Source organism: Oryzias latipes, chromosome 19, assembly GCF_002234675.1.
Source record: "Oryzias latipes chromosome 19, ASM223467v1".
Taxonomy (NCBI): domain Eukaryota; kingdom Metazoa; phylum Chordata; class Actinopteri; order Beloniformes; family Adrianichthyidae; genus Oryzias; species Oryzias latipes.
The window spans coordinates 9,028,097-9,052,672 of NC_019877.2; the positions used below are offsets into that span (position 1 = coordinate 9,028,097).

The 24,576-nt window shown below is 39.5% G+C and overlaps 1 protein-coding gene across 5 annotated transcripts; it reads right to left on the reverse strand.

Moving 5' to 3' along the window:
• Positions 1-334: 334 nt before the first annotated feature.
• Positions 335-23,763, reverse strand: rab11fip3 (RAB11 family interacting protein 3). 5 transcript variants are annotated; one of them, XM_020712181.2, is made up of 14 exons: positions 20,992-23,763; positions 15,680-15,770; positions 13,018-13,094; positions 10,828-10,997; positions 7,991-8,188; positions 6,068-6,205; positions 5,174-5,209; positions 4,915-5,008; positions 4,550-4,794; positions 4,315-4,396; positions 4,087-4,224; positions 3,849-4,004; positions 3,637-3,777; positions 335-3,560 (listed from the first exon to the last, which is right to left on the reverse strand). In XM_020712181.2, exons 1-14 carry the CDS (start codon positions 22,609-22,611, stop codon positions 3,447-3,449), a joined length of 3,300 nt encoding a protein of 1,099 aa, XP_020567840.1. In that variant the 5' UTR covers positions 22,612-23,763; the 3' UTR covers positions 335-3,446. The 5 variants fall into 5 exon arrangements, with proteins under 5 accessions (XP_020567840.1, XP_004080571.1, XP_011486438.1 ...); XM_004080523.4 differs by having other exon boundaries at positions 10,828-11,000; XM_011488136.3 differs by lacking the exon at positions 6,068-6,205 and having other exon boundaries at positions 10,828-11,000.
• Positions 23,764-24,576: the final 813 nt, after the last annotated feature.

Here is a 24,576-nt window from a genome sequence, read left to right on the forward strand (position 1 = left end):
CCTAAATCAATGGCACAATAAATAAAAATTAAATGAAGATTAAGTTGAACGAACGGTTCACAGTCCTACTTTAGTCAATTGCCTTTCATAAAAAAAAACAACGATAAAATGGCAAGAAAATATTTCAAAAAAGAAAACTTGTCTAATGACAGTGTTTGGGTGATGTAGTACGTGTACCCAACCAGCAGGTGGAGCTGGTGGGTGGACAAACAAACGTGTGTGTATAAAAGCTTCGTTTTCTGTAAAGGTAAAGAAATCTTTATGTATGCAATTTAAAGCAAACTTAAAACAGGAAACCATGGACTAAAAAACACAAAAAAGTGAGGAACCAATAGACAATTTATTTTATACTCTTTATTTGACTGCTTACTTTTTCTTTTTTACAATGACATATTTCCCCAGTAATAATTAAGACCATTTTGTGAAGCTTTAAAAATAATATACAGCCGTACCCAATACTGATATAACTTATACATTTCTCTGAAAATAGGATTTTTTTTCCTTTTCATTATTTTCCTCTTTCCCTCCAGGTTAATTAATGGCAAGCCACGCACTACTCCAGTAGTGATGTTTGTGCCTTGAGCAATCTTTCTTTGGACACTGGAAGTTAGTGACAGGGAAAAATAAATAAAATTAAAGTCCAGAATACATAGTTACAGTTCAGCTTTCTTAGTTATAATTTAACAAACCGAGAGTCAGAGCGTTATCCAAGGTCCGTTCTCAGGAAAGTTCAGAGGCAAAGTTTGAGACACAGAGGCACAGTGTTTCGACTATCAGGCCAGTTTTCTACGTTTTCCATCACTGGAAGCTTAAAGTGTGCTGCTTATAATAACCAAAAAGATGTACTTAAAGGGTTTCTTAAAAGTGTTCTCAGTAGTCTTTTAATAATGATTATGCTGTTTTTTAGCCAAAATTGTAATCTTTGGTGATATTCCCACTAATTTCAACCGTCTATTTGTGGTCATTTGAATATAGGATTCTCATATGGAGAAAGGGCATCATCTTCAAATCTCCAATATTTTGTTCGCTGAAAGGTTTAACTGTCAAATATCATGTTGCAGGCCTTATTTGTCATCAATTGAATCAAAAATATAGAAACAAAAGTTAGGCTGTAAGGACATTTTCCGTATCTATAGTCATGACACAGACATAAGGAATAAATCTGCAGAGAAAGCCTCTTGTCCTACAAGAAAGCTGAACTAAGCAACCCTAGCATGAGGTTTAAAGGTGTCACATTGACATTATGAGTTCGCACATCTCGTTCATTTGTCAGTTAAAACGGACTTCCAACAACCAAAGAAGTGCACTAAGAAACGTGTCCGACTAAAATCCAGGAAGACAACAGTAGAAACTGCAGATTCTGCCAAATCTGAACCATAACCTTGGAGGTTACAGCAACATCAGCATTATGAGGAGAGTACTGACTTCAGCAAATGACAATTCTGCCTGTGACATTCAATGTTTGTTTGTTTTATTCACACCGGCAACTCACCCACAGACCATATCATCCCCCTTTAAATAGATTCCTCGTTCCGATATGACAGGTGTTGATAAATCTCCCTTTGTGACTTCAAAAGTTGGACAAACAAATCTCCAGCACAACAAAATCAGAGTGTGAGACTTGCCTAATAAATATCTATGATTCCAAATGATAGCCAAACCCTGGCTGGTCCTGTACACGCTACATGCTAGTGAAGAATACAGGCAGACGTGTCTGCGTAAGAAAAAGAAATCCTCTTTTCTCCCTATAAAAATACCTAGAATCTAGAATGTGTGTAGAAAAAGTTCACATGTACAAGTCATTTACATCCAAGGCCATTTTTCCATGGAGTGGCAGGTGAAGAAGAACAGTGAAATAGAGGTGGAAAAATTAGATGTAGCACATGGGTGCAGAATGCCATGCTTTTCTGGAAATAAACTCCCCGACTTTGACTGAAACATCCAAGAAGTTCCAAAAAAAAATACGTCCAATATCCAGGTGAACATCCAAAGGAAATTTCTGTACAGTACCGATAAGTCCAAGAAAAACAGAAACAGTTCACAGATTTTTGTTTCATCTCTCTCCATGAATGTCCTTCTTGTCCGGCTTTATTGCTACCAGTTCATCCATTCCTTTAACTGGTTTAAAAAAATAAAACATGAACATAGGAACTAAATATTTTCCAAACATAACAGCAGGTTACCTTAACTTTAGTATTTCTTTAAAAGGAATCTACTGTCCATTTTAGGTTCTTCGACGTAGTGATACAGCCAGCAATAAATGATCTTTGATTCTATACATTTTTTAAGCCAACAGAATCAGTTCAATCGAAATATAGTGCAAAATACAAACATCTGATTCGTTACACGCAAGTCCTCAAATATTTTCAGACTTGATATTTTTCCAAGTTTGCTTGAAAAACAAAAACAAAAGGTTCCCTTTTCACTCAGCAAGAGAACACTGGCAACAGGTGAGCTGTACTTACAAAAATAAAACTACAACTTCCAGGATCACTCATGTCAGTTTCCCTTCAAGTTTAATGCAAGTGTCTGGAGAGTTAAGGAGCGAGTCGATGTTAGCGGGTTCATTTTCTGTCAGACATTACCCAGTCTAATGAGACTCACCGGAAATGTAGTGCATTTCCAGCTCACCTGAGCTCCAGGACCCTGTTTCATTGTAAAAATTACCCAAAAAGCATAACAAAATGTCGTAAAGAAACGCCTCCTTCATTTGTAACCTTCCAAGAACGCCGGTGTCATTCTTTCCCCACTTCTAAAGCTTGCTCAAAACAATAAGAGTGCAAAGAGGGGAATGTCAAACACCACACACATTCACAAGGCCAGCAGAAATGTCCCTCATTGCGTTTACTGGAATGACAGTTTAAGTGGGTTCAAAGGTTAGAACACAGGCAGAGCCTGGTTAGCAGCACGGCACGCTTTCAACGTATTCACGACAAACCGCTCTCAGCTTCGGATCAGCTTCATACGGCTTGAAATTAAAGTAGAGTGGGGGCCGGTTTGACCCGTCATAAAGACCATTTAAATCCCAGTGTAGACAGAACTGCGTCCTCTGTGTACCGAGTTGATCCATTTTTACACCGTTTTTGGAAAAAAATAATAAATGGGCCAAATAATATTAACCACCAACACACTCGCTCAATAGGGGAGACTCTGGTCCCTCGAGCCAAAACGAACGGAAGTCACCAGAACCAAAGTGCTTTAAGGAGGGCAAACGTACAAATACACAGAAAAATAAAGCTTATTTCTTCCCAACAGACACGCACTTCTTAGAAATCTATAAATCTTCATTTTAGACAGGAGATGGGTGCGATTACTGCATTTAGTCTCTTCAGTGATGCGGATGTGTGATTGTTTCTACATCCTCTTGTTTCTTCTTGCCGTGTCCCCAGGATATGCTCTGAACAGCCAATGGAATCATTGCAAAGGGCCCTTTGGCTGCATATCATTTATTTGACCTCCAGGATGGAAGGGTTGCACTCCATGATGGCAACGATGATTTTGTCAATGTAGTCCTGCAGTCTGTAGTTGATCTCTTCTTGTTTGTGAACGGTTTCCATCAGCTAAGAAACAGAAAGAGCAGAAGTCAGTGAGGACATGGTGGGGACTGCGCTGGATGGATCTGTTTTGGTTTTGTACCTCCACGCGAGAGACGGAGTTAATCTCCGCTGCCAGAGAGTCCGAAAATGAAGCCGACATTAAGTTTTTGGCTCCCTGGATGCTCAAGTTGATAATCTGTCCGTTCAACTCGTCATTTTGCTCCTTCAGGGTGCGGTTGTCCTGAAACAGAGGAGTTAAATAGTTAGACATGAGAACGTAGTGACCCGATAAACTGAAAGTGTGCTTGTTACCTGTTTGAGCCGTTTGATCTCCTGCTCCAGCTCGGCTTCACGTGTGCGCGTCTGATACTCCTGCAGCCCTGCCCCCGGGGTTCGGCCCCTCTTTGCTTCAGCCTCCAGCTTGTAAAGCTGCAGGTGCTCCAGCTGTTTACGCAGGTCTTCAATAAGCTGAACAAAGATTTGGAATAAAGTGTTAACAGGCGTGATTAAAAGTTCTTTTGGGTTTGAGACTGACAAAAAATGGCCTCACTTCTTGAGTGCTCTCCTTCTCTTTCTGGTTTTGGTGGCGCTCGTGACTGAGCTTGTCAGCCATCTTCCTGCGAGCCTCCGTCTCCTCCTCCAGTCTCTGTGACATAACCTCAGCTTCGTCGTGAAGTTTTCTCTTCTCCTATAAGTAAAAGGAAAACACCAGCGGCGTATTTGGATGACAGGAACTAAGGAAATGACGAAGACAAAGCTTTGATAAAGTTGCTTTTACCTCCTCTAATCTCTCTATGTTTGCTCGGAGACAAGGAACACACGACCTCAGCTCACTGTTCTCTTCATCCAGCTGCTGCAGCCTGAGAAAAAAAACCCACAGATCCTTCACATGTGGACAAAAAATACAGCAACAAAAAGACAAATCTGCCCCTCCCTTAAGAAAAGCATTGAAATGGAAGATTAATGACAGTTCATGACTAGAGTAGTATCTGCTTGGAGAGAAATGTTCTCACCTGGCCTGCAGGTTTTCGAGCTCGAGCCCCTTTTCTCTTTCCAGCTTGCTTATTGCCTCCTTGTGGCGCCGATTCTCCTGCTGCAGCTGCTCCTCAGCGTAGACCTCCTGCTCCTTCAGTTGCTCCTCCAGCGCGTTGGCGCGATGCACCAGCTGGAGGTTCTCCTGGCGCAGCCGAGTGTGCTGCTCCCCCGACGCGTCGGACTCTTTTTCCAGCTCCGCCACCCGACGCTCCAGGAGGAGCACCTGGAGCGCAGAGAACCCATCAATGCTTCAGGGAAACCTTTCAGAAGTTATCTTCAGGTTCGACGGTTTGAGTGTGTTTTCTGAGAAGCTTTAGAAAAAGAAGTAAAGGAAAGTTCGTACCTTGTCTGTGATGTCGTTGTCAGCAAGTTCCAGGATGTCCCGTGTCAAGTCACTCATGGTATCTAGAGTCATGGAGCTGTTCTGAAGGAGGTGCCTGTGTGGGTGGAGCAATACGAAAATGCATTTTTTTTTAAATAGTAAAAGTAAAATCACTCACAGATTGTTATTCAGGTGCTGATTCATGCAGGATTCTTTTGCAGTTAGATCTTTTATAATGAAAGCAGAGATACTCTTTTGAGGTTTTTTTTTTTTTGCTTACCGCGCCACTTTCTTGCTGGACAGCCTCTTACCCGAACTGGAGAAGGAGAGACAGAACAACAGGAAAAATGGTCAGGAAGAGAAAAGTATAGAGGAAAGACCCGATCTGCTGATAGTGTCATAATCACCCTTCTCATTCGTCTGCCTAACAGTAAAAATGAGCATAAGTATTTAAACAAAACGTTCCAGTTGATCAAGTCCTGGAATCTAGTAACACACACAAACACAGCAATCTAAAAACACACACAGTATGTAACAAAAACACAGATGTTGATAGACCTGTGAAAGTATTAAAAAACCCTCAAAACATAAATCCAAAGATGATTATGGCCACTAACTTGTATTAAAATGGATTCAAACAGTAATGTTCAAAGGATGCGAGCCAACACTTTCCATAGTATAGTATAATCCTGGATTAGCAAATCTGTAATAACTGATGCTTGTTCTCTAAAATGTGTCCACAGCTAAAAGAGGGAAATCTACAGTTTTATAAAAATGAAACTTCACTACATGAGGCCCTAAAAGACTAAATCAAACACTTCCTTAAAAAGCTTTTGATATTTAAATCCTTTTTAATCAATTCTATGATGCAAATAAAACTATGACACCTATTTACAAGCAAAAGGAAAATAGATACTATCAAAACAAAACACAGGAATATGAATCAAAACGGTAACATAGCAACCAAAAACAAGGAAGGGAAGATATGAAGGAGTTGTGAGAAAACAAAAAGAGTTGGAGGGGAAAAAGCAGCAGAGCTTAATGTGTGTGCAAGCGGGTTCTATTAAAAGAAAGCATGATGTTTCTAGTCCCACACAGCATGCACACACTGGGAGAACATGCTCACTGACTCACAGCACTCAGAAACCAGAGGAGGTCGTGGGTGATGTGTTACCTAGTCATCTCTAGGAAATTGAGACGGGTGGAGAGGTCCTCGAGACGACTTATTTGTTTGTGACACTGGCTACAGAAAAAATCCAGTGCCTCCTCCCTGAGGAAGCTCTGGAAGCAGTCAGGGAGAGAAGCAGGTGCACTGGAGAGAGGAAACAGGGAGGAAGAGGAGGAAGGAGGAAGTGGTGAGTGACAAACAAGGCAGGAGGTGCACTTTGGTTGGACAGGACGCCTCCGTGGTGCAGGAGGTTTTAGTGAAAGGAAGAAGTGAAAGTGTGAGCTCTGGAGGAGGACGGTGAGGCGGGACAGACCGCACTTGGGCTGTGATTGACAGCAAGAAGAGCTCAAACGTTACTGTACCTAAAAAAGAATGGACCTTTACGTTATTTCAAGCTGGTTGTGAGTATTTTCCAACCTCACTTTCATGAGCTGACACTTTAGTCGGAGTTAAGCAACAAACTGTTCATGTCAGCAGGGAGAGACAGAGCCACCTCATGTGTTCTCACCGTTCTCTTAAAGCTGCATGAAGGAAGTCTTTGTTACAAAATACCATGAGTAACTAAGCAGCGCATGTACTCGGTGTGGTGATAAACACATCCGTGTGTGTGTGTGGGGGGGGGGGGGGGGCAGCAGTGCTTCAGGACTGGCAACAACAAAAAAAAACAGTGACGTTTTCACACCGAGTGGGTGAAATCTGTGGGATGCTGTTTTCATTTGCAGGATTTTGCAGCAGATTCTGCATGGTGTCTGGAGGATCATCTTCTATATATACATATATATATACATATATAATATATATACAAGTGATAAAATAGTATAAAACTCATTAATTTGAGGCTAAAAGTTGCTTAACATCCACATCTATGTTTTTGCTGTTTAAAACAATGGGAGAGCACTAAACAAAATTATTTAATATCTAAGAATTTTTCGCTCAGCTCTGATGTTATTAGCTTGAGCTAAACAAATGGAATTAGCAGTGAAGCTTTCCTTCAAAGTGGTGGCTGAAACAGAGCGATTAGCCACAATCCAGCTTATTTCCATGCTGACACTGGGTCACACAAGCTAGACAGTTAGCTGTTAAGAGCTTCCTGGCAGGGCAAATCACGTAAATATCACCCAAGCGAGAATTACACATTATCCAGCTTAGAGACTGGGGGGAAGAGGAGGGGCAAATGGCTGCTAGAAGAAAAGCTAGAAAAAGAGCTTAACAGTCACAGTTAAATGCCATTATAGCTGGGGAGATTCATATTCATCTAAAATAGCTGGAATTTACAGTCACATAAGGAGCATCTATAGTGAGCTTGTGCTAAAACAATCTGTTTTAGGAGAATCCACTTCCATCCACTACAATCTGTTGAAGGATATTTGAAAACACATGTTCCCTTGAAGTCATTAACTGAAACTCAGAAGTTCATATAAAAAAAGGACAACTAGCTGCTGCAAAGACTAAAAACAACGTTGTTTTTTTTGCATTTCATTTTGTCCATGGCGTTAAAAGAAGGCAAAGTGGAGGGAAGAACATTCTCAGACAAGTCTTATCAATTCCTGAACTCTTTATTTTTTGTAAAAATCCTTTCCTCTCTGAGAAGGCAAGACAAAACACCCGAGGCCAGTAGGCAAAGGTAAGGATGTGACAGTGACTTTATTGTATCAGAACCCCTAAACTAAACATCTAAAAATTATATAGAAAAGGTTGCTGCATATAGAAGAACTTTTGGAAAATGTAAATAAACCTCCCATTGGGGGAAGTATTGTAGAATAGAACAGGATATAGTCTTGTGTTTGTTTTTACACTGGCCAATGTGGGGGCCACGTTTCAACTGGTAAAGTTTTTGTCAGTTAACTAGTCTTTGTGATGGAGGGTGGATGGTATAACATTTAGAATAATCTGACTTTAGCTTGACTGGTGTGTGTAATGAGTTCCAACCTGGGAGAGAGGACGGATGATCCATCGACCTGGACAGGGGGCTCTGACAGAGGGGAGTCCAAATGCACCACGGAGTCTTCCTCGTTGCTTTCCGGCAGCTCCGAATTATTACTCTCCCCAAAGTCCTCAAAGTGCTCCTCCTCCCCACCAATGACCGTTACCAGAGAGGTATTGTGGAGGTCAGAGTTCATGGAAAACCTGAAGGACATGTGTGATTGTGTTACCTACATATGATGACCATGTAAGATTAAAGAAACAGTTTAGACCACATGATAAACTTAGTTAGAGAACATTAAACTTTTATGACAAAAGCTCAAAGCAGAGTAGATAACCCTAAATCCCAAATGAAGAGTAGTAATCTTTTCCCTGGAAAACCAACAATCTGGACAGACTTCATTAATTGTCTTCAAAGGTAATCTGCTAATTCACATTAATCCCAAAGGCTGCCTTGGCTAAAACAAAATACCACCAAGCAGCAACATGTAACAAGATCTTTTGATAACGTTTGAGGTCAAATTAAAAAAGCAGAAATATACATGCAGGGAGGGTAAACTATCCTACAAGGCTATATTTCTTTTGAATGAATTTAATTATGTTTTTAATTTTTTTTTAACATAAATATGAATAACAACCAAGCAAGAAAAAAAAAGAAATACAAGTATCACCATATCAACCTAAAGACGAGTACATTTTAAGATAATTTCACTGAAGAAATGTGAAGATCTTTAAAGTAAACTTAAGAAGTGACATATGTTTCTTTAAAAGGGCTATTTTATCCCCACACAAAGGAAAAAGTTGAAAAAAAGGGACCGTTTCCTTTTTGGATGAGTCACGCAGGATAAGGATTCCCAAATAAGCAAAAAATGTGCTTTTTTAGCATTTGATAACATAAGGAGCATTGTGTTTCTAAGATGAGCAATACCATCAAGTTATCTGTTGCTGTATAATCTGAAGTAAAAAAAAAAAAAAAAGCCAGGATACTGTAATAATAACATTAAAAAAAACACTCAAATAAAGAGAAATGTTGCAGGGTGTTTGTAAAGTAAAATGTCAGTATTTAAGACACTTACCCTTTCATCATTCTCTTACAGTTTGGGCCCATATTTAAGTCCCTGAAATTTAGGGACGGTGATGATCGAGAACGCATCTTTAAGCGTCCTCCACTGCCCTGGCGTGAAAGCCTCGGGGCAACTGGAGTTAAAACTCCTGACAACCAGAGCGGAATCCTGAAGTTTCACAGGTTGCCCCAGATAAAGACAAAACCACAACTCTCCAGCTTGGAGAAAATCGAAATAGGCAGAACGTTCAAAAAGCAGCCACATCAACTCTCAATAAACTGAAAATCTCCAAAGCAACATGGCCGATAACCACCACCCGAAAAGACTTAAAGCCCCACTAGCGGACGGTTGACTGTGAGTGGCTTAATCAGATTGGAGACTAAGCAACAACCAACAGGCTTTCCTGCTGACTGTCCAAGGCCCATATGTGTGTGGGGGACACCGGGGTAGGACAGAGGAGGGAGGGGGGAACTAATCCTGTTATATTCTTAATCCTGAGATCAGTTTGTACATACTCGTATTCTTAATACCTCTTTGATGCAACCATAAGCACAGCCATCCAAGGCTGTGTGACACAACTTCAATTAAAAATTCTCCACTTTGCCTCAGTTAAGAGTTAAAATATCTATTGCACATTTAGGTAGTGAGGTTCAAATCAGCAGAAGACTTTTAGCAGGGTGAGTTTTCTAAAAGTAAAAAAAAAGAAAAAAAAAGGAAAACAAATAGGAAAAAAAAACCCACACTTCCTGGAATTCAAGGCTCACACATGCAAGAGGAAGTCCAAACACATCCATGTCAAGAGGAGCCTTCCAATCTGTCATCAAGTTGAAAAGACAGGTCACACAGTCAGCAGAGGCAGCAAATGAGCTGCACTTCCTTATTTCTGTTTGCCCTCAAGATTAAACCAACACAACTCATGACCAGACATTCACTTAGTGGCAACCAATAGACAAAAGTCTACTTTAGTGTTACATATTGGTAGCTATGTTTGATCATAACCACTCCAGGTAGATAACTTTAAAAAAAATACAAAAACAAACATTTAATAATATATTTTGCACCATCTGCTATGCTAATGGGTTGAACATGTGTCAAAAAAGATCCATGATTATGATTGTGTGCAAAGAAAATATAATAACATCCAATAAACTTTGACAAAAACACTAGAAGCAGATTCAAACTGTTGTGACTCATTGTCAACATTAAAGCTTCTGCCAGAGCCTGAGTAAATAAATGCCATGAGCTCACCTTCTTTCTCCTTCAGTTAAAAACTAAGTTTATTGGGATTAATTTATAATAAAATTATTTTACCTAAAGATGAAATGCAAACTCCTTTACCTCTATTAGCAGATTTGTAATTTATCCATTAAAAAAAAACACAAACATGCAACCTTTAACATGTTTCACTGACTTTCCACACACGGGTGTACGAGGAATTAAAGGTATTAAGTCAATATCACTGTGGCAGTCGACTGCCTCCATTTAATCTGCCTAGTGACCCAAATAGAACTAAAGTGATCTAGTGTTGGACGCGCAGACTCAGAACCATGTGATCAGAGTGAAAGGTCAAAGGAGGAAAGCTGATGCTCTATCTGTTCTGTACAAAATCAGCGTTTGACGGCAATGAAACGGTTTTAAAGTGCTAATTGGATTCACAGCAAGCCCAATAAAATGCAAAGTCTCAAACCAGCAGTTAAAAAGGCAGTATACAGTTATCCAAGCATATGAGTGCAAGGTAATCACTAAGACACACATTGCTGAATTCAAATGTGCACCCACCCATTTCCTCCATCTTCAGGATCATGTAGAGTGGCCTCAATCCCGCTATCCGTCTCCACATCCTCGTGCATCTCGGGGGGTACAAGGGCTCCCGTGTCCTCATCAGTGAAGGTCTCACACTCACTGTACGTGCTCTCGGAGCCCAGGTATGCGCTGTCTGTTACCTCATTCTGCTACATTCAGAGAAAATCAAGAACAACAACATGACATTTAACTTTTTAAAACAAGTATACATTCATGAAAGTCAGAGTAATTTAAAAACCTAGCAACAGATTTATGAGCACAGCATAAAAAACACTAACAACACTAAACACACAGATCTTTTGTGGCTTAATTAAAATTATGACTCCGAAAAGCAAACTCCACTTCAACAATACAAAGAATTTATAGTATAATCCTCCACATTTATGTCAAACAAGACATTTTTAGACATTATGTTGCATTTTGGATTATAATATTTGAACCAAAAGCTCAAATAAACTAGGCCAACACCTTTACAAAAAACAAATACAGAATGTTTTAAATTGTTTACTGTCTTATAAGATCAAATCCAGTAATTAGAGATGCATCATCATGTCTCAATGCTGGAAATCAGTTAAGACTAAAGAGCCACGATTAAAGCATTAACATACCAGTTTCAGTGAAGTGTCAGAGGAATTGGGACCCAGATGGATATCAACCATTTCCAAAACCATTCTTCCTATCCGCTTTCACTTAGAAGAAAGCCATCCTTCCATTAAAGCCCACTAATAACTTCTCAGAGGCAGAGAGTGCGTTGAAAATATCTGAAAGTGCTTTTGCTCCTCATTTAGCGCCATTGGGTAGTCAGAGGGGTGGAGACAGACAAAGTCCAAAGACCAATGCAAGTCAAATGTAAGGCTAAATCAGCTCCTACTGGTGCTCAGACGTAAGCGAACACCCCACACACTCAGCTGAACAAGTGTTCAATCGTTCCTGCTGCTTTACTTCCTGCCTCAGTGTCTGAGCAGAAATCATTATATCGCATTCTACACGCTCACTGCTGTGCAGTGTGACTGAAGACAATACATCCAAACAACCCCTTTTAAATGTCTGAGTCCTTGCCAACAGAAAACTAACACGTGCACTTGAACCCCAACTTGTTTTGCACAAAAAACACTTTAGATACGAGGAAATTACGCACTTCTTATGTCATTTGCATTTAGAAACAAGAAGCATGTTAGCAGAAATAGTCCAAGGAAAAATTTGGCAGATGGGGCGGTGCAGTTCTGTTGAACACCTTCACCTTGCCTGTTTTGAAAGCAAACAGGGCCAGAACAGCAAAGCCATTGAGAGAGGGGAACCTTTTTCTGCCAGAAACTCGAGGAAAAAAACAAGACCAGAGACACAGGTGTGGCGTCTACTTCAAATATGTGCAAGCTTCCCCAAAACCAAGCTCAAAGTTTATGTTATAGTAAACAGCAAGCACAGCAGCTAGACCATTTGATGTTGACTTTGCATTATATATACAAGTAATTTTGATTATTTAGGTCTCAAGTAATTTATTACACAATCCGAAGTATTTACCATCATGAAATTAAAAAAATAATTAAATTAAAATTAATACTGATATTTTGTATTTTAAAAATGCTTTCAAACAGGCTTTATATCTAATAGACTGAAATCCAAAAGGCAGTTTAGATGGATAACCAGGAATCCTTGGTCCAACAGCATCAATCTGCACTTTCTAACCATAGCAAAAGGTGGCGCTGACACGATGCAATCCAAAACTGCAGAAAGAATCCCCGTCCAGCAACACCCAAAGGTTAAACAATGGCACAAACATTTCTATCTTGCAGAGGCCAGCAAAGAGTGGTGGTTAAATATACAAGCAGTGAGCACACGAGGAAACAGGAATTCCAGATATGCCAGCCACAACTGTAAAAACACTCAAAATTCAGAAGCTTATGCACATTCCAGCCAGTTTAACGTTTGTCAAGGACTACGGAAAATCCTCTCCTGCCAGATGTTTTACGGTGTCAGCCAAACCGATGTGTTCAGACTGAGCGTTCACAGAGCGGTAATCATAGCTCTTAGGAGGAAGACTGAGAGTGCACATCGAGTTCAGCCTGCGGCCTTCACACTGTTCTGCTGTATGTACCCAAAGGGAGCAGGGAGTACAAACAACTGGACACAAGCAGAGAGCCTAAGCCTCCTGTTTTGACGCCTTACCTCATCGTACTCCTCCTGACAGCCAACAGCTCCATCCCCTGGACTGTAGTTTACACTGTAGAGCTGGGTTTCTGGGCCTGAAGATATGACAACAACAACAACAAAAAAGACAGGTTTATTGTGTACAGAATAACCAGCCTAGCAGTAAAATGACACTCAACAAACACAAGACTGCTATTAAAGGTACAAATGGCAGTGTGCAAACAGGTGGCTGATATGCAGACTTTACAGAGATAAGCTGACTCAGCAAACACTGCACACAACAGAAGGGAAACTCATTTTCAGGTTTTCACAAACTCCGACTCAAATGCACACTTAAAATTCACATACATGTTAGAATATACGATTTCCACATGTGTATTGAATAGAACAACATGCAAACATTCATCTATGCATAAAAAAACTGTTGGGAACATTAGAGCATTTAATTTAAAGTCCCACTCCAATCATCTTTTTAAGTTTTGTAAAAGTGTTCCCAGTGGGTTTTTTTTAGACTAAATCCAAAAATCTGTGTCATTTTCTAGGACATAGTTTCTGCAGAGCAACAGGAGTTCATTAGAAAATCGCCTCCAAGTTGTGAGTGGGACTGTTGCAATAGAGTAAGCCCTCCCTCATATCCCATCATCCCTTTGTATACACTCTCTCCCGCTAGCTTAAAGCCCCTCATACCCCAACCACACATTGCCAGTACAAGAAAAATGGCGAGAAATATTGGATCTATCGAAGCTCAGACATGGAAAACGAACAAGTACATGGAAAACGAACAAGTACATGGATATATTTGTCTGCAAGTAGACAAATGGATCAGAATGGAGTGGAGCAGGGAGCTTGTGGCTCTGTGATTATATATATATATTATATGTCCTCCATTATTAGAAAAATGCTACCAGTACGTGCTTAAAACAAAAATTGATTTTCATTGGAGTGGGTCTTAAAGAAAAAAATAGCTGCAAGCCAATACACTCTCAGGAAAAAAGGTAACAATATCCTTCAAAGAGTCAGTAAAATTACGTAAGAAATCGTAAAAGAAGATGCTGGACGAGCAATACTTTCTTTTCTAATAAATGTACTATCACACAGTATTCACATGAGTCCTAACTGAGGTCATAAGACATATTTACAGTCAGTAATCAAAAATGAGGAGACAGTCCATCATAGGCAACATTTACACTCCCATTTCAAGGGAACCATAAAATCTAACAACCAGACTGAGGGCGAAGCAAAACCTATTAAACAAGGGCAAAAAAAAACAACCCATATTTATCAGCTAAGGACTGATAGTGTAAGAACCAGTAGACCGGCAGTGACACATGAGATGTACTGAAGGAGTCTGATCAGCTGCTGCTGTTTTTGTAAACAGAGCGGTGAACAGCGTTCCACTGAGAGAAAGAACACAAAGACTGTAGGAAGGACCAAGTGTTTTAATGCCCCTGGGTTTTATGTCACCCTTTGCTTTCAAGGCTCAGAAAGCTGTGAAATGGATCTTTATCCAATCGAAGGTTACCTGAGAAAAAGACTTCTGCCCCAAACGCATCTGTGCCATCTTGGCATATGACAAACTGTATTAGGGACATATTGTTTATTTCTTTACACCAGGGATTAGTATTGCAGACATCCAATAGCCACTACAGAGTGTAAGGCATTTCCAGAGCCTGCAGACACATCTTTATTAAAGGTGCATTGTTCAATGGCAAGTGGGGCAGATATTAAATAGCTAGCATAGTGAAGGGGGGGGGGGGAATGTGAGGGCAAAGTTTGTTGCTAAAACAAGATCTCAGGATGGAACAATAGACTTTGGCCTCTTCTCTCATTAGAAATGCTCACAATGATGAACCACTATTTACCCAGAGGGTGGCATGTACACAGGAATTTTGTCAACAAAGCTGCGTGACTCGCAAAGTAACAAAACACTTTTACAGAGGCAGATCTCCAACAAAAATAGATGAAATCATCAGACTTTTGTGCAAAGAGACGTCAAATATGTTACGAGTACAAGTTATTGGAACAAGACTGCGTGCCAGTAAAGGCATTTGTGTGGTTTCGCTGTGATTTTGCTTTGGATACAAATAGGACAGAAAGAGAGAAGACACTAAATAATGAATGTGAACGGGACACTGACCAAACCTCATCTCTCGAGGCCACTCCCACACAGAAACCTCACCAATCAGCAAATGCATGTGTGCACGTCAAGCTTTCCAGTGCTTGAATCATTAATGATCCAAGTAACCAGAGCTGTGTAACCTAAAAAGCCTTAGGAGGGCTTAAAAAATAGCAGTCGATAAACTGGATTGATCTGGATGTTAAACTAACTGGTTTGTCAAACATCCAGTAAATGTTGTACACATTAATCTTTCATATGACCCCATTACAGTATATGTAGAACCATCATTTCTACATCTAACCAAAGAGGATTCCTAATTTCACATCAGAATGGGTTGCATTTGTTAATAAATTTAAAGCCGTGCAACCATTCTGCATTTGGATAATATAAATAAATAAAAGTACAACTTATTAAATCATTGGAGCTAGAGGACTGTATACAAGTAAAAATCTCTTATAGCTCAGAAAACCCTTTATTACCCATTCCTATTACCCATTTTAAGTAAATTAAGATCAAGAGATAAGTAGAAACAAAAATCCAAAAAGCTCATTTCAGACTCACTTCCACTAATGGCAGAGATTCCACGGTGAAAGTCTTCAAAACTGATCACACCGAGACCGCTAGGATCCAAAAACTTGGTCAGATCCTTGACCTGAAACAAAAATAATAATACGTTTATCAAATTTTTTACAGATTTTTTTGTAACATCTTCAACCAGTTCTGGATTTAATAAACACATAAAATCGAAGCTCAAGGACAAATTGCCATCAGTTACCTTAATAGCTATAAATATCTAAAATACAGAAGAAATTAAACTGAAAAAAAACACACACAAAAAATCTCTTAAAATTCCAAGTTAATGTTTATTCAGTTTAAAATATAGTGTCCCTTGCCTTTTTTAGGTTTCAGTTTCTTATAGAACTGCACACCAGTAGCAAGAAAAATCATAATTTTTTTATATTCAAGACAGACTTTCTTATCTCACTCCAGTTGTTTCTATCAAAGGGCCCTTAAACTGCAAAAAGTCTAAGTACATTCTGATTACGGAGCAGAAAATCACTTGTAAAACATTTGTGATCCCACTAAAACAGGGCATTTTGCAGATCTCAAGAGGTTTACCGGTATTTTATGCAGAGGGAGCAATACTGACTTTATAAAGACTTTAAACATGTCTAAAGGTTGCAGTGTCTTTAAATTGTTGCACTATGGCAACATAAAGTGTGGCCAAATTGTCATAGATTGGGAGATAAAACTGCCAGGCAACACCTGTCAGAATATAGATGTTTTTTGATTTTTTTTAGAATAGACATTGAAATTTAATCTCATGGTGTTTGGTGCAGGGAAACATATCAAGAAAATGTAAAGAAAACAGGGTAATGAACCTCCAAATGAAAGACAAACATCCTACTTTCAAATAAATTACCCCTAATGCAACAGTATCATATATGCAATTACAAAAGCCAGGAAGGAACCTGAGAATACTTTGATAAAAGGTTGTGGGGCTGCATTCTTTTTGAAAATATGAGTGTTTTGCCGATGCTTTGATTCTGTGTTTCTTTTCTGCGGCTCTTATATCAGTTACACTTTAAACAACTGATCTGCTTAGCAACCCTGAGCTTTGACTCAAGAGACTAAAAGGCTCTAAAGCCTCATAACTGACTCTGACAACCATAAGGCTGATTTGGTTTAGATGAAATGAAACCAGCTGTTTTGTACTAGAACTTAGTGAGAGTGGCCAATACCACAGAATTGTGGGTAATGATTGAACCACATACCTAATCTCAAGCATATCGCCTCTAGTTTTAGATCAGAAGAGGCTGAGAAGTGTTAGGTGTCTGAACATAACGTTCAATTTTCCAGTTAGCCACAGAACATCAAGCTTATAGGAAATTATTTTGTTCCACGCCGCTTCTCAGAAACGCCATCATGGGGTGAGGTGTGAGAAGGGGAGTTAAAACCAAGGCTCTGATAACGCTTTTGAATGGCACTTCCATTCAGCAGAGAACTGTTATTACGAGACTGGAACAATTGGCTGTCATAATTTACCACGAAACAAGCCAAAAAAAGCAGTTTTGAAAAACTAATTTTTAAAAAATCCATACATTCAAGAGTTCACTTCAAAATCTTCCATGATTTCATAATAGTATATCCAATGGGAACATTTTGTGGATATTTGCCTATTATTGTGTCCAATGAGGACAATGTTTTTCTCCCTAATATTGTCCTGTATGTGTTTTGGGGGAGGCATTCTCAAAAATACATAAATAAACTTTTTTTTTTTATATCATTGTTTTGATATAAAAAATTTGTTATCTACTGTATTCTACTGTATTTGTTATCTACATTTTCCTTACCTTAGGTTTACTTCAAATATTAGCTGTAATTTTCCTCGTCCAAAAGAGTTACTACCACTTCATTTTGAGAAAAAAAAAGAAATAAATCATGCTTGATTGCTCATACTTGAGCGGTGAAACTGAAAACTTTAATGCGTCTCTGCCTTTTCCACTGCTCAGTGGAGCAGCAAAGGCACTGTGGTTTTGCTGTTTCCTTTATTTGTATGTAATCTGTGCTGGGGCACGCCTGACTGCTTTCACGTAGGCCACAGTGCAAACCCCATGAAGAAGAATACATTTTAGCAAGTCTCTCATTAAAGGGTGAAAAGGGGAGTTCTCAAAAGTTCCTAAGCAAGCAGTATTTTCACCATTGTGACTAAGGTCTTCCAGTTTTAGAATTAAGTTGGGGGGCGGTCTATATACCAGTGCTGGCTAATGTGAGAACAAAAGTAAGCGCAGGAGAGGGGATGTTTTAGGCAATGGGACATTCCATTGTGGATTAGAGGAGTAAAACATAAAAGCTGTGGGTGAGGGGGGTGTCGGCAAAAGTGCGGGCAGTGGAGTTCACTCAAAAGGGAGACGCCAGCACCATGCAGTTTTCGCTCTCTGGTATCTAAGGCTCATTTCATAGTAAAATCCATCTAAACTTAGTCAATGGCGCACTTTTATATAATGCCTTTGTAATGTAGGGTTCAGTGTCTTGCCCAAGGAAACTTCAACATATGGGCAGAATGAGCGGGAATTAAACCTCGGAGTTCCAAACCTAAATAGAAAAGTTGGAAACAGAACAAAAACAACCTGTTACCGGATTGTGGCTCATTTTCATGAGTGTTTGACAAAGACACACACAAACTGTATGTTTCTTGGTGTGATAAGATTCTCTATAATGACCAAAGTGCGTCAACATAACCAGAACAGTGTCTTCCCTTCTATCATCCTGAAATTATTCTGAAGGAAGCATTTGCATGCTTAGCGTACAAGCACCAGCAGACATTCATGCAAATACTTTGTGAATACTTTCCTAAAGTCTGATATGTTACTAAGATATTGGGAGGAGGTAAAAGATGGTGAAAATGCAAATACTCCTAGTTACAAGCTTTAGCTGTTCAAAAACCTTTGTGACTAAAAAGAGGACAATAAGAACATTTTGGAATTCTGTAGCACATTATTTGATGTTAATGCACCTTTACATGTTTTATCAGTACGCTTTTAGAAATTTCTTGTCTAATTTTGCAAATCCAACTCGTTCAGGAAGGTTTATCTACAGATAACAGCAATACAGTGTGTCTCAGCTAGGCTTATTCAAATGTAAAAGCGCCTCCATAAGAATTTCAACATGATATGAAAAGAGTCAACCATTAGAAGCCATTATAGAGACCTTGTTAGATCAGACCTGGCCTTCTCCTTGTGTCTGGATGACGACTGTAAGACTGTAAGATTCTACTGCAGGGTGCATCCATCAAATAACTTCAAAAAATGCTCAAGTATGTCTCCAGACTTTTTTTCTTTTCATTTTAAAACGTACGAAGCATTTAAAGTGTTTCAACTCTTCAATTCAAAGGAGACTCAAGTCTGATGTCTCCATTAATAGCCCCTACAATAACTGGCAAAATGGCATTTCAGTTTAGCAGTGAACTCGTGAGCAAGTGTCAAATTTTTACAGAAGCTAAATGTTAAAACACCAGTTATAGTCATTTCCAAAGTCCAAAAGAGCTTGCAGTGTCAGGCTATAAATGCTGCAGAAAAAAACAAGTGTAACTGATCTACTTGAGACCAGTGTGACAAATATTTACTCTCCTGCCCTCAAAACTGTCGCAGTAAAGAGCCGCAGTTGGATAGTAGAGTTTGTACAACGTCTAACTTAGGTAAACTTATTATGCCTCTTCCTCCGAAAATCTATTCCTGGGATCCCACCGGAACCTAAAAATGAAGAGGTACGGTGACATTGGTGGGACTAAAGGAATAAATAAACAAGTTGAACTGGTCATGCTTTTCTAATAAGTTTGAGATTTGTCATGGAACTCATTTTTTTTCTCCCACTAATCAGGTTGTCCCACAGAGTTCTGCATTTGGACCCCTACAATTTACACTCATTCAAAAGGATAAAAAGTGACTTTGAAGCACAAAAGAAAATTCCCCAGTCCTGAGAAGGGGACACAAAAAAAACATCATTATTGATTAGTCACAAAGTGTTTTAACCGTTAAACTGTTTGCTATCAAACATCAAATGTCATGTCAAATACTTTAACGCCCCTCTTTCATGAGCAGGTAGCCAACACAAGCCTCAGAGATTACTTTTAGATACAGTACTGGACCTTATCTTAAGTTTGTAGCTCACTAATGAGTTTTGCACAATTGGCATCTGTAAAATAAACAGAAACTAGCTGAATTATGAAAACAATATGTAATCTACAAAACAAAATACATAAATTGACAGAAGTACTGGGGAGGGGGGTTGAAGTGACACAATATTCAATATATTTAATTGTTAACCGAAGGTGAAGAAAAATGCCTTTGCATGGTTTAATAGTGTATACTACATCTTTTAATCATATTTTTAAGCTAAAACCCCATGTTCTGAATGCAGAACTAAACAGTTATCCGTGCTAAAACATTCAGAAGTCTTCCAATTGATGTATAACTGACAATATTATTGAATGTATTCCATATTTCTGATGCACTTTACAAATAAGGCTTCATTTCGCAGAACGTTGATACAATTCCTGTAAATATATGAACAGGAACACAAACTAGTATTTATAGAAATGAAAGTGACGTCCTTTAAATACAAAGGATGTGTGAAGTTTGTATTTCTGGCCCAATGTCAGACCACAACCCTCTAAAAAAATATATTTATTAGGTTTCAGAGGCTCAGTAAATGTCTCTTGATTGTTTTGATCAAACATAAAAGTGAACCATAGGCCCAGAACCACAGGTTGAAGGTCACAGATGATCTCAAATGATTATTATAAACGTGATAAAGTGATCAACCTTTGTTGTATGACGCAGTTTCAGGCTAAACAGAAAACCACCATTATGACACATTTTTGGTTACTTACTATAATCCCAGCATTTAAACGCTCACCAAGTGATAGATGACATGATAATCTGGGCATGGCTTTAATAGTAGGCTCAAGAGTTATTATATTTGACTGAAATATAGGAACTGTTGAAAGTAGTTCCTTAAATACTTTCTAGTTTTTAAAGAATACACACATTTGCAGTGAAAAACAGCTAATAAATATAGTAAATAATACTTTTTTTTTTAAATTACCTGTTGATAAATTTAATAGCAAAAAGAGGACTATTTGGACATTCATGTATCTTATCCATGTTTTTTGGTTGTTTTTATGTCTACAATCAACAATACAGAATGAAAATGTTACAATTGGTGGATGGATTTCAGACTGAGCTTCTTCCAGGAAGCCCTCTAATGTCATGCACAAAATCAATAATGAATGGAGAGCAAGATCGTATTACATGGAGTTTCACTCAACATCCCTTACCCAGCCATCATAAGACCAAACAAAAGTGGCTCACCTGATCAGCCCCATAGGCAGCCGCGAACTCCATAAACTCCTCAATTCGAACGAAGCCGTCTCCATCTTGATCCAAAGCATCAAAGACGTCTTTAAGTGGAGAAGCATCTTCTTCTCTCTTGTTCACAGATGAGACCATTGGCAGTGAGTCATCTTCCACCATCTTAGAGAGGGAAACTGTCACCACAGGCGGCCCACTAGTCCATTCGGCTTCAGAGGAAGAAATCTTTGTGTTCTGAGCCAAAAAGTCTAAAGAAACCTCGTTGTGAGAATGTGCATTTTCAAGTTGGTTGTTGTCTTTCAGCGTCTCGTCCTCATTCTGCTCAGTTTTTGGACTGATTGAAGCTCGGTTGTGAACAATATCCTGGGGTTCCAAATCCCAAGAGTCATCCTTGTGAGCCTCCTCAACAGTCCAGCTCAGATACAATTCTGTCGTATCTTCACCCGCATGTTCTTCTTTGACTTCCATCACAGCCTTAGGAAGGTTCTCCACAAAAATCCTCTCACTCGTGAGATTCCCATGAGTGGAGGCATCTTCAGCTGGAGGTCGTGTTAGGAAAGATGAGCTGTCTGACAGATCCAGATTAAGTATGTCATTCTCACCTTGTTGTTCTGGAAGGATTTTAACTGCAATAGTTTGTGCCACTTCTGATTCCTTTGTAGGTGTTTCTAGAGCACCTGTGCAGGCAACAGCAGGAGGGCAGAGGCTGACGTCACTCTCAAAATGTGGAACTTTTAAATCCAGCAAAGGCACAGATCCTTCAAAACCCTCCTGGGATTGGCTGATGTTGTTAAGGAGCTGGTTACTTTCAAGTAAACCTTGTGCAGCAGGGCTGCTGCTGCTTATGGGCAGATCTGTCACTTGATCAGGGAATAAACCTTTGTGACGTGTGTCAGGTGACACCATTTCCCCTGTCAGTGAGGGAGGGAGATCTTCCTGCTCCTCAAAGGACAAGTCTATAAGTTTCTCACCAAAACCCTGTGGGATCAACTCATGCGACAGCTTTTGGGTAAGACAAGGGTTTTCATCTGAGAGGAGATCCACTATCAAAAATGGATCGGTTGTGTTGATCTCTCTGTCGCAATTGGAAGCTTCAAAAGGAGAAAACGGTGCACTGAGGCTTGCTAGCTCAGCCGGTTCACCATCTGAGCCCTCGACAGTGGGGTCCTGCGTAAAAGTTGACTCCTGACAGGCCGATGTTTTCCCGATCACATCAGCAAAGTCAGGAGACAAGAACCACGACAAAGTGTAGTCAGCGATTTCCCCAAACCCCTCACCGGCTTCTCGGCAGGACAGCTCATTGAAGCGAGCAGAGCGGTGAGACGAGTCCGAATAAGTCAAGTGTCCTCCATCAAACTTTAAATCCTCAGAGGAAAAAGTGGCACCATTTATAAGGTTTCCCAGCTCTACAGGTTTATCCACAAACCTTTTTTCCTCTCCATTGAGGAGCACAGTCTCATTCTGATCACTTTTCCTGAAATCCAAACCGGTCTGGTCGCTTTTGTTTTGACAGAGCACAGCTCCATTGTCCGAGTCTAGTATTGGAAATCCCAGAGGAAAAGGCTGCTCTGACTCCCACTGTGTGTGCCCCAAAGGGCCAGACAGGACTGTGGCTTCCATTTATCCTGGCTAATCCCCCTTATAGGTTGGGGGAGGGGGGGTACATTTATATATTTTTTTTTTTTTATCTGACTGCTGTTTTTCTTATCCAGTTCTTCTTCAGCGATGATGATGCCATGTCTACGCGCGTGCCGACTAAAAAGCTGACATAATAACGGTTTAATCCATAATTTCACAATATACAACGCCAATTTAAGCAACTAGCAGAATTTAGCAGATATTGTAAAGTCAAGGACAGAAACTAAATAACGACACAGCTGTTTGTTTGATGGCGATTCACATCGTAATCTTTAGAACAACGCGGTCCTGTTAGCTTAATTTACGGCAGGTTACATTTATCAGCTCGTGTTCACTATTTGCCTTCCTGATACAGCAGATTTAGCTGAAAATATCATAAACTTTATCACATTGAATATCAGTATCATTCGCTTCCACGAGAGTTAGCAATGTTTGTCAACATTGGATCATTTTAGCCGATTATCTAATCTGGTCATTCACTCATTGACGAGCTATTAGCGGTATCTCACCCTCAACCCGTGTCCTGCTTGGAGGCAGAAATCCCCACCTTTAACTGACCAAACAGCGTTTTTTAGACTGAATTTCAGATAGCAACTAGCGCTAACTCCACCTTCGAGCATCTCCCCCCACCTCAGCCACCACTGTCTGGTGGGGGCTGCTAAGTGACTAGCAAGCAAAATTAGCCCACTAGCTAGCTAACGTATAAACGGTCCCGGTTTTCAGGTCTTGTTTAAAAACAAACCATAGCATTGCTTTAGTTCACACAGGTAAGTGATAACAAAAACGTAACCGTTTGGGTCCAATTCCGTCATTGTGCCATATCGTCGCCTATTTCCCCCCCAGCGTCAAATCCACCTGTGTCACAGCCAAGACAGGCCAAAACGAGTCAGTGAGTGACGGGCTCTTTCCTCCTCAAAATCCCGGTGTCCCCGTTTTGGTAGAATCTTCCTTCTTCGCGTCTTCGGTTCTAAATCAAAAACAACTTACTAGAATAGGACGAATATGGGGTAAAGAAAGCAAGTCCGTTATGTTGAAGAGAGTGCATCGGTGTTGACCGCGAAAGCTCTCGCATCAGCATCAGCAACGTTTCATCCTCCTCCGCCTCCCCAGCTGCATTGCTCACAACCTCTGACGTTTCACGCAGGCGTACATTCTACCCCGCAATATCACCCGCGCGGGGTTTTAGCTCTCAATTCTGTTTCAACCGAAACTCTTTGATAGCAATCAACATAGATATGAAAATATTCAAAAGACATTCAAAGTGCTTCAAACTTTATGGTCACAAACTAATCAAATCTTTATCCATTAAACACTATTTTTATACATTTTTTACGCAGCAGAAATTACATTCCTTTGTGTCCAAATAAGTGTCAAATTTTCTTTAAGTTCTTACTTACATAGGAAAAAAGAAAATTAGATTTCAACTAAAAAATTAATTGGGTTATGTTTTGGCGCCCCCCTCCGACTTAAACAAGGTACTGCTAATCTAAAGGTGGATCATTAATTGTAACTTTTTCTCATATTATAATTTATTTTTTAAGGTTATCATTTTATACTATAAGTCAGAAGCTTCAGTATTAAAAAATATGCAGAGTAAAATTTTGCAAAATTTTCAACTCAGTTTTCAAAAACTTTAAAACATTTCCAGGTGTATATTTAGTAACAGAATAATGTAGTGTAAAATTAAAGTTTGTCAAACTTTTTCATGTTTTGGCCATTTATCTTCCCTTAAAAAAAAACAAAGTTGTAGATAACTTGCAAGGCCAGATATAAGCTTATGGGGTGGGGATTCTCCCACACACATGATGGCCAGCAAAAATTTAAAATTAACTATATAAATAAAAATGACAACAAAAGAAAACCCAAATCGAAAACAAATGAGCAAAAAAAAATACAGACATAAATTACAATAAAAGACAAACACATAAGAATGAATGGAATGGACAA